General features: G+C 28.9%; 2 protein-coding genes across 3 annotated transcripts in view; one reads left to right on the top strand and one right to left on the bottom strand.

Annotated features, from left to right (window-relative positions):
• Positions 1–5,652: 5,652 nt before the first annotated feature.
• Positions 5,653–7,576, bottom strand: LOC136078598 (histone-lysine N-methyltransferase SETMAR-like). Its single transcript, XM_065794380.1, has 3 exons — positions 7,551–7,576; positions 7,429–7,438; positions 5,653–6,687 (listed from the first exon to the last, which is right to left on the bottom strand). Exons 1-3 carry the CDS (start codon positions 7,574–7,576, stop codon positions 5,653–5,655), a joined length of 1,071 nt encoding a protein of 356 aa, XP_065650452.1.
• Positions 7,577–8,924: 1,348 nt separating this feature from the next.
• The window catches only part of LOC100199055 (BRISC complex subunit Abraxas 2), a 27,296-nt gene continuing 25,134 nt past the window's right edge, over positions 8,925–11,086 (top strand). Inside the window, exon 1 of one of the 2 annotated variants that reach the window (XM_065792823.1) lies at positions 8,925–9,194. In XM_065792823.1, the coding sequence (XP_065648895.1) occupies positions 9,102–9,194 (93 nt within the window). In that variant the 5' untranslated portion in view covers positions 8,925–9,101. The remainder of the gene's footprint in view (positions 9,195–11,086) is intronic. The other variant, XM_065792825.1, reaches the window with a different exon arrangement.

An 11,086-nucleotide genomic window follows, 5' to 3' on the forward strand; every position in this document is an offset into this window, starting at 1 on the left:
GATATATTAATTAAAAGTACAAATATATAAAAATAGAGAAAAAAAGAAGATATATTAATTAAAAGTGCAAATACCCTAAATTGGTCAAAAAAGAAGATATAATACTTAAAAATATATAAAGTGAATAAAGAATATATAGTATTTAAAAATATAAATAGTCTCAAATAGTCAAAACAAAAAGAAAATATTTAAAAATACAAATCTGTCAGAAACTTCATTTTTTTAATATATAATCTATTTCCTACTTAACTATGGGTAAATATTGGCAACCATTATTTTTTTTAGGTTGCTGCACTTAGGCTAAAAGTAAAATAATGGTTTGTTTGGTTGGCAGCACTGGTTCCTGTTTGTTTGTCATGTTGAATTTTACCACACGATTCTTGTGTTTTTTTTATCCACTTTAAACAAGTCAGAATACGTAGTGTTCATCCAAATCCACTTTGAACAGGTCAGAATACGTAGTGTTCTTAAAAGTAAATAGCTGTACAGAACATAGTTTAATTATTCATATAAAAGATTGAGGCTTACTTATTCATATAAAAGATGAGGCTATCCTATTGACACTACAATTCTACGATTCCTTATAAAAGACTTCTTAGAGTTATCATCAGATGATGAAGATGAATTTTCAGTGCAGGATAGTGACTCTTCAGATTACCTTAATCTAGATGAAAGTACTGACAGGACCTCAGGCGAAAACCTCGTCATCAATGAAGATGACTACATGTTAGTCAAAGTTTATGGTAACACAAAAACATCTTTTAGATGTTATATATGCAAGGTTGCTTACCTTGAAGACGATGGTTTCGTTGGAACATTTTTGAAAAGAGTTTAACAAACTAACAAGTTTACCATAATTGAAAAACAATCTTTTGTCTCCAGAAACGACGTCATCCTAAAACTATCCTCCCCAGTATTTTGCTCAAGTGTGCGATTCAAAGGCATGATATTTTTCAAAGATGATCTGTCTGATTTCATATTTTATTAATCATAATTTAATCTTGGTAAATACGGTAGTTGTCTACCTATTCAATTTGTTTCCTTACAGTTATGTAACTTCTTTTGTTTATGTACTGAAACAAACCATTATGTTGAGAAATAAATTAGTATTTATCCATTTACAGTATAAAAATACCATATTTAACTGTTTCCATTCACCCCCGATTTGTTTCAATAGAAAAAAACATGAAATTAAAGTACTGTTTCTATTCGCCCCATTTGCGGGGTGAATAAAAACATCATGTTTTAATTTTTTTTCTTTAAAATTAAATAAAATTAAAAAATTAAATACTATAAACAAATAGATCTAACAGAGACCTGTGTTAGGGCAAAAAATTGTTTGTAGAACAACTACAAATATGCAAATTTTCAAACCAAAGTTGAAAATTGTTTCTGTTCACCCTGTTTTACGGTAAATATTAATAAAATAAGATTTGTAACGTCTGATGATCGCTATTTGCGTGAAACTCGGAGTAATGTTTTAAATAAATCGAAGTTATAATTATTTAGTTTTTTTACTATATATTGCTCTACTTTGGTATCGAGCACTCTTTAACAAGAAATATTCACATAATTACTACAATATATATATATATATATATATATATATATATATATATATATATATATATATATATATATATATATATATATATATATATATATATATATATAGTATATTATCCCGTGGTATTACAGAAGTCCATCGAGCACGTTCTTCTTTATCAGTTGGTAACCGAAACACTTTTTCTTTATTTTCTTTATTATAGTTGCCATTGCAACTCATCACACAACATTTCTTTGGCATTTTTAAAACTTTATATCAACTATAAAAACAATCGATACGTTTCTATCTTATACAATATAGCGTAAGTACAACGATTTCCTTTGAAAAAAACTTTTTATCAATTTATTTCTTCCAGTGAACTTCTTAACTTCTCGCTTTTTTAACATTGAATAAAACTGACCCCAGTTTATTGTACGTTTACGCGGCCTGTTAGTATAAAGATAGCCATGATAATTTACCAACAACTTGACCTGTAAATTGACCTGTAAATTTTGACATTTTTATGATGGATTCACACCATGGTATTTTATTTGAATAACAAATTTGTTCATAATTTCAAAATTAACTGACGGTTCTTTGAGTTCTAAATAATATTAAGCTTGTGACATTTTTTTTGGACATAAAGTAACAGCTCCACGAAAATTATAGATGTGTTGCGAATTCTGCAACAATTGGTTCTGTGGATCTTGCTGTTCTACTATGGTCAACAATACATGCAAGAATTGCCAATAAAGACACAAAGCTCATTTAAAGCAACGTAGTGTTTTTTTATTAATTGAAAAAACTTTTTTAAATTAATTGAAAAATAAATTTTTTTTACCAGTGGCGTAGCAAATGTGAGAATGGCCAAAGTAATAAAACAGTTAACTGATTACAATAGAAATTAAAAATACTTCTACTTATTTTTAAAAAGGCTTTTTTATGTGCTCCTTCTTGTTTTCTTTGGTGGCCCAAAAGACTTTTTTTTTTGAGCCCGGGGCAACGACCCCCTTAGTTACTGGTATTACCTAAATTTATATCATAATTTTGCAATAAAACAATATTTAAATATTAGTTTTTATTATTTGTGACGTTAACTATGTGATACGTTATTAGTATTTACATAGCGACCGAACTAATGAGATGGTATTGAAAGTCTGTTCAAAGTAGATGTTTTTATTTTAAAAATATTGAGTACTAGTTTTTATTTTTCATTTTTTTATTTTTACAATATCAATTATCAATATAATTTTCTGTATGTTTCAAGAAAAAAAATTGAAATTTTTTTATTTATGTGTGATAAATAAATGTTCAAAGCTTAAGTGATCGAACTTAAGCAATTTTACGGTATATATACTTTACTGTTTACTTGTGTGAAATAAAGTCTTTTTCCTACAAAACCTGATCCATCTCGAACAAATAAAACTTTGTCTGAAGTGCGGAGTATAATTCCAGATGAACTCCATCTTTTCAATCAACAAAACAAAGTAGTCAATTTTGAGCATCTTAAAAATAAGGTTGAAACTGGCAGTCTTGATTTTTTGAAAAGCTCTATTTGGTACTTCACCAACAATACGTTATGCATACAGTCTACTGATTTTGAAAAAAATACATCAATACCCAGAGTTTTGATAAAGATTAAGAATGATTTGACCTTTGAAGGATTTCATTGTGGTGTAAAAAATACCATCCAAAGTTTATCAAAAAACAGAATAACCAAATTTAAATCATATTTTACAACTTGAAGAATGTTGGAGATATCTTAATACTTTAATGAAAAGCAACAAAGTTTATGTACTTCAGGAACATTTTGATGCAATGAGTCCTGTTATCATTGAAACAAAAAAGTATAATCCTAAAATGATTATTCGTGGTTTTAAGTATTATTCGTTATCAAGATCCCTATATGACAGGCTGAGACAAGACTACCAGCTTCCAAGTATTTCACTTCTTCAAAAACTTATATCAAAAATTAATTCTTCTCTTGATGATTTTAAGTTCATCAGTGAGATATTTAAAAAAGCGAAGAACTTTTACGAAAAACAATGTATTTTATTAATAGACGAAGTCTACGTAAAGCCTTCTCTTACATATTGCTCTGGGTCTTTATTAGGAAAGGCGGTAAACAAACCTGACTCATTAGCATCAACCGTTCTAAGTTTTATGCTGGTTTCAATTTGTGGTGGTCCAAAATACTTATGTCGTATGTTGCCAGTATTTGAACTCAATGCTGAATTTTTATTTGAGCAGGTGAATCATTTGATTGATTGTATTCATAAATCTGATGGAAAGTTAATTGCTATCATTTGTGATAACAATCGTATCAATCAGTCTTTTTACTCTAAGTTTACTTGTAGGGAGCCATGGCGAACAGAAAGTAATATATTTTTACTTTATGACTTTGTCCATTTAATAAAGTCAGTGCGAAACAACTGGCTAACTGAGAAAACTCAAACTCTAAAGTTCGAAGATGATGGTGAATTGAAATCAGCATTATGGGCTGATTTAAAACATTTACATGAAACTGAAAAAGGAAGTTTAATTAAACTTTCAAAACTTAATGATGTATCAATAGCACCAAAACGTATCAAAAGGTATCTACTTGTCTCCGTATATTTTGTGACGAAACATTAGCTGCACTGAAGACATGTTCTAACATGAGTAACTCAGATGGTACCATACGATTTATTGAAATAATATTTAGGTTTTGGAAGATTGTTAATGTTAAAGGACCATATGCAAACTTACGTTATCGTGATGATGATAGAGCTGTTATATCTACAGAAAATGATAAAAGAATAACTTTTTTGAACAAAATTGCATGTACATCGCAGAAAATGACTGGTATTCAAGGTCAGCGTCATTGTCAGCTCACAGTTGATACAGGGACAGCACTTTGGCATACATGTTCAGGTATGATTGCTCTTGTCAAGTACCTTCTTAACTCTGGATTTCGATACGTGGTACTTGGTAAATTTACAACAGATCCTTTAGAGAAAATGTTTGGGAAGCAAACAGACTTATTTTATAAACACTCAGCAAATTTTAGAAAAATTCAGAATATTTAAAACCAAATTAATTTTGCAAGTGGGTGTAAATATAGATGAAGTTGCAGAAAATGAAGCAGGTCATGATTGTGAAAAGTGCAAGTTTTTATTTGATGACGATTCATCAAGTGTTTTTCATAAATTACCTGATCTGGAAGAAAAGCTGGATGTAAATGTTAAAAAAGCCCTAATTTACATTTCTGGGTATGTTACAAAAACAGAAACAGGTGAAGGAACAAAATTTTATTATGAAAAATATGGCGACTACGTTAGAGAAATTAATCATGGAGGTCTTAACATACCATTTGACAATGTCTGTCAATGGACCATGTTTTGTTATGCCATGTTTCATCCACTTACTGATAAAGTCGAAAGTCTTTATGTAATATATTTATGTCAATTTCTGATTTTTATGGTTTCAGAATGAAAAAAAAATCTGGAGTAATTTTATGTAATATTTTGTTTAATAACCATAGTATTTTGTATAATCCCAGATCATCAAAAGAACCAAAGCAAAAACTTATAAAGCTGTCAAAGTAAATAGAACTTTTATATTTTTTTATATTTGTATTTGTACTTAATCTAATGATTTTTGTGAACATATGATCTACTAAACTTATTTTATTTTTGTCTCCCTTGTACATTCCTTCTAGACTCGTACTGTTTCTCAATGAATGTATTATAAACCAACTGTTTTTAATTTAAAATAACTTTAAATTATGCATTTTATCTATTTTGTATCAAAATTATCTAATCTAGTTTCGCTAATAAAACATTTACTTCACAGATTTAACTTTTTTATTGCTTAGTTATGATTATTAAATTTGTTTTTTACTTGAATAATGTTAAATCTGTGTTTTCTCATTCAAAAGAATTTATTAAAAACGTTTATTTAATATGATACATAAATCATAAAACACAAAGCTGTATTCTTCACAATGGCCCCCAGTTTATCGCACATTTTGTACGTTTACACGGCCTGTTATCAGGTAACCAAAAAAGTTCGTGCGGTTTTTCCGTATATAATAAAAACACACAAAACGACAAAAGTAAGTACATTTATTCATCAAAATAGTCACCATTAGCATCTAAAACCTTTTCCCAACGTAAAACAAGCTTATTTATTCTACTTCTAAAAAATTCTCGGTCCTTTGAGTCTATAAAAGCTTTCAACTCCATTTCAACCGCGTCCTGGTCTCGGAACTGCTGTCCTTTTAAATGATTTCCCAGGGAAAGGAAAAAATGGAAATCAGTAGGAGAGAGGTCTGGCGAGTATGGTGGATAAGGCAAACTCTCCCAACCAAGGCTTTGGAGCTTGTCCTGAGTCACGCGAGCGGTGTGCGGTCTCGCGTTGTCGTGGAGAAGCAGAACTCCTCTCCTGTGCACCAGTGCAGGCTGCTTTACAAGCAACAGGTCGTGAACTCGTTGCAGCTGTGCTGAGTAGACCAGTCCAGTAATGGTTTGGCCTGTTAAGAGCAGCTCGTAATGCACCACACCAGCTGTAGTCCACCAAATGCAGAGCAAAACCTTCCGCTCGTGGAGATAGGGCTTGGGTGTCTTTGGGATGGGGTCATCGGGGGACAACCAATGGTAGCAACGCTTGGTATTGTTGTACACAATCCATTTTTCGTCGCATGTCAATAAACGATCAAGAAAAGGCTCAACATTGTGGCGTGATAAGAGTGATGTGCAGATCGTAAGCCGTTGCTTCTTGTTGTCGATCGACAATTTGTGCGGAACCCACCGACTCAGCTTCCACGCTTTCCCAATCGCATGCAGATGCAGGCGGATGGTTTCAACACTCACAGCAAATCTCACTGCAAGTTCTTGGCAAGTTTGGCTGGAGTCAGACCCGACAGCGTCCTTCAGTTCATCCTCATCAACCAACAATGGGCGTCCAGAACGCGGCAGGTCTTCGATGGACTCATCTCCCGAAGAGAATCGTTGAAACCACTTCTGTGCTGTGCGTTCACTTACTGTACCTTCTCCAAATGCTGTGCAGATGTTTTTGGCCGCTTGTGTTGCATTCCTTCCAAGTTTGAACTCGTAATAGTAAGCAAGATCGAATAATCGTTGGTTGGGTTGCCATCCTTTCTTTACACAAAACCTTTCCTGTAAGCTCGTTACAAGCCTACACTACATATGCAGCAACTGCGCGTGACACACGCGTTCTATTACGCAACAAAGCTACTTGCCTTGTGCGATGTGGGTGTTGTAAAAAATGCTAAAAACAATTCAATTACCAAAAACCGCACGAACTTTTTTGGTTACCTAATAGTATAAAGATAGCCATGTAAATTATACATTTGCAACACTTATCAACATTTCACAATACTACTGCTAGTTGTCTCCTTCGTTGTTTATCCGTGAATGACCGAAATTAGACTATTTCAAAGTTTCACTAGTTTTAATAAAAAAAGAAGTTAATTTTCAAAATTAATAATTTTTTTTTGTAAATTTAATTAATTTGGTGATTCTGAATATTACAAAGATTAAATATGATCAGTTATTTTAATAATTTGCTTGTTTTAGATTTTAATAGTATGCATTTTTTCAAACTGTTGTTTTGAAAAAATGCATACTATTAAAATCTAAAATTATGTATATATATATATATATATATATATATATATATATATATATATATATATATATATATATATATATATATATATATATATATATATATATATATATATTGATACAAGTAGTTAAAAAGGAGATATAATATTGATAAATACTAATAGTCACAAAAAGTCATAAAAGAAGATATTTAAATACAAATTTCCAATTAAATATATAATATCATATTCAACATTTAATATTAAAAATTACATATAATATTCTAAAATATAAACAGTAAATAAGAAGATATAATGCTTAAAAAACAAAAAAATTGTGTAAACGAAAATAAAAATTATTCCGTAGGATTTAGAACGTTAGTTTTTGTTTGATACTGAAATGAATTTAATGATTTTGCCATATTTATATTGCCTTTCAGAAAAGAGTTCCATAGCTAAGGTCCTCTATAAGTTATACTATATGTAGCACTGTACCTAATGTAGCAATGAATTAAGCAGAAGTATATAGCTTTAGGCTTTGTGAATTTATGAATGGGCGAATTCGATACATAATACTAATAGTTTTATTAATTTTGATTGTATATATTTTATATGTGGGAGCCGTGATAAATGATCATCCACAATAACTCCTAAAGCTTTATAGTATCTTGTTTTTAATTTGTTATATTTGTTTTTAATTATAAATTATAAAATTTATAATAAGTTTTGGCAGTTTTAGAGGAAGGTTTTCTTCTTGTTTTTTTGTTTTTTTTATGAAACTAAATATATTGTTTTTTTTTCAACGTTAAGAGAAAGTTTATTTGACCTGAACCAATCATTTACTTTTTCTAATTCAATGTTAATATCACCATATAGTTGATTAATATTGCACTTAGATAAAAGTAGATTTGTATCGTCTGCAAACACGATAGCATTTAGTTTTAACTATGATAGCATTCAGCTTTAACAATGATAGCATTTGGTTTTTACTAACATGATAGCATTTAGTCTTACTGATGCATTATTAAAATCATTAAGATAAATAAAAAGCAAGAGTGGTCCAAGAATCGATCCTTGAGGCGCTCCTCACAGAATATTCAGTATTCCGGATTTCTTATTTTAAACATATTGTTTTCTATTAGATGGATAACTTTTTATCCAATGATATAATTTATTGCATACCCCTGTACCACTTTAGTTTTTTTAGGAATAATCTATGAATATTGCGAGAGTAAACTTATTATTTCAAAACCATCTGTTATTTTGTCAAAAAATTCAATAATGGCATGTTCAATTGAATATTTTTTTGAAATCCGAATAGTTTTAAATTAAAATGTTTATTCATTTTAAAATAATCAAGGATTCTTTTATAAACTAAACGTTCGAAGATTTTTGAGAAAACAGAAAGTACCGATATGGGTCTATAGTTCGATACGTTGGCTGCTTTTATATTGTATTTTATATACTTTTTTAAAATCCTGTTATATCAAAAAACTACAGGTGTTATATTAAATATAAACTTTAAAAAAAGGTTGTCGAAAGGACTATATGAAAAGGTTGAGGTAATAGTCTTATCTTCCTTGAGTCCTTTTCTGTTTATATTGAATATTGTTTAAAACAAAAAGCATAGGCTTTTATTTTTGTATGAAACTCTTTGTTAAAGTTTATTATATTACATCATCAGAAAGAAAATAATAATAATAATAATAATAATAACAACAATAATAACAATAAAAATAAAATGTCTCTTTAAATTTCCAAAATTTCCGGAAAATTTCCCGAGTTGAAAATTTCGGGGAAATTTATATCCCCATTGACTTTAGAAATTTTTTATAAACTTTACAAAATAAAAAGTATATATTGTAAAAAATAAAAGCAATGATGTAAGATTAAAGTGGTTATAAATACGAAACTATATCAGTACTGTTGATGATTATTTAATTCGAAATGGCTTGCGAAGATAAATGTGTTAAAGTTTTTGTTCCTGGTTTTGTTTTTGCAGGTTTGATAAAAGAAGCTGCTGAATCAGAACGTATTTCTGTAAGTATTTTTTGTAATCGATATATCTTATGACCTTTTCTAATACATTTGTTATAAAAAAATCCCCTCTCTTTAAGTTTTTATATAAAACCTTGCAGGTTTGATAAAAGAAGCTGCTGAATCCGAACGTATCTCTGTAAGTAATTTTTGTATCGAGATTTCTTATGATCTTTTTTAAATTAGAAATTGTCGTAAAATATCAATTACAAAAATACTTACAGAGATACGTTCTGATTCAGCAGTTTCTTTTTTCAAACTTTTATACAGAAAGGGGTTTTGTTATAATCAGTACTGTACATTATAATCAGTAATGAATGTATTAGAAATTCTAATTAATCTATTAATCATAGTTAATGTACAACCATATAATCATTATTACATAAACATGTAACAAATTTAACATAATATATATATATATATATATATATATATATATATATATATATATATATATATATATATATATATATATATATATATATATATATATATATATATTATGTTAAATTTGTATAATGTTAAATATATATATATATATATATATATATATATATATATATATATATATATATATATATATATATATATATATATATATATATATATAATTAGTAAAAAAACACTTATCTAACTTTTATCTTCGACTTGAAGTTTCACCATTGCTGGATCATCAGGAAGATGGTGAAATGGTGCAATGGTGAAACTTCAAGTCGAAGATAAAAGTTAGATAAGTGTTTTTTTACTAATTAATTATTGCTCTGTTCTTTAAGAACATTGATCACTCTATTTGTAAAATACACTAACATAATTTACATATATATATATATAAACAATTTTAAAATGTATTCTAAAAAATAGAGCGCTCAATGTACTTAAAAGAACAGAGAAATTATTTAGTAGCAGAAAATCACTTAACAAAAAATTCATGGATAAAAGCTTCAAATGAGTCTGTTAACCATGGCTTCTGTTGACATAAACATTTTTAGCTGGTGTAACCTAGATTAATCTACATTTGGTCAAAGAAACAGGAAAAAATGCAAAATCAGCTAGATCACAATCTAAATTTGTGACAAATTCAAATTGAAATTGCTAAAGCATATCAACAAAAATCTGATAAACTTAAATATATGAATCAGTTTGGCATTGTCCGTTATATTAAAAAAATTATTTGGAATGAGTTGAAATGTTTGCCATTCACATTTCAATTTGATGAAACAACTTCATCACAGACAAAAAACAACATGACGCTTATGCCACATGCCATTCTAATCACTTTCATCAAATAATTACATCGTACTTGGGGACATTGTTTGTAGGAAGGTGTACTTTAAAATGATCTTCTTGGTCATTTTAAAAAGTTGTTAGGGAAAATTCAACTGCAACCAGAGTCAATTCTCTCCATTAGTATAGATGGTCCCAATGTCAATAAATTATTCTTAAAAAAATTAGAAAATGATTTTGAAAAAGAAGAAAAATTCATTATCAATGTTGGGTCATGTCTGCTCCATACAGTTTCCAATTCTTTTTTGGAAGGTTTAAAATCATTGATTTCTGAGGATATTGATTTGGATTAATTAGCAATTGATTTGCACTGTTTTTTAAATTTTCTGCAAAAAGAATTAAAGAATATTTTGCTGTGGAATCATTCACTGAGCTCCGAGGTCAACGGATATTGAGACATATCTCTACTCATTAGATAGGCATTTAAGACAAATTAGTGAGGATAATGGAGCAGTTTAACAATTTGCGAGAATATTTTTAAAAAGTTCTACCAAATCAAAACGAGTTCAATGGTAAATCAGGTATAACTGCAATTGAAAGGTACATTCTTATTAAGAAAGCACTAAATAATAAAATGTTGCATGCAGTTGCATACTCTGTCATCTTTATTC

This window comes from Hydra vulgaris, chromosome 03, assembly GCF_038396675.1.
Source record: "Hydra vulgaris chromosome 03, alternate assembly HydraT2T_AEP".
Lineage (NCBI taxonomy): Eukaryota > Metazoa > Cnidaria > Hydrozoa > Anthoathecata > Hydridae > Hydra > Hydra vulgaris.

What these genes read in the sequence shown, in the direction of transcription:
- LOC136078598 (XM_065794380.1), bottom strand. Translation starts at nt 7,576, where the DNA reads ATGGCAAAATCATTAAATTCATTTCA.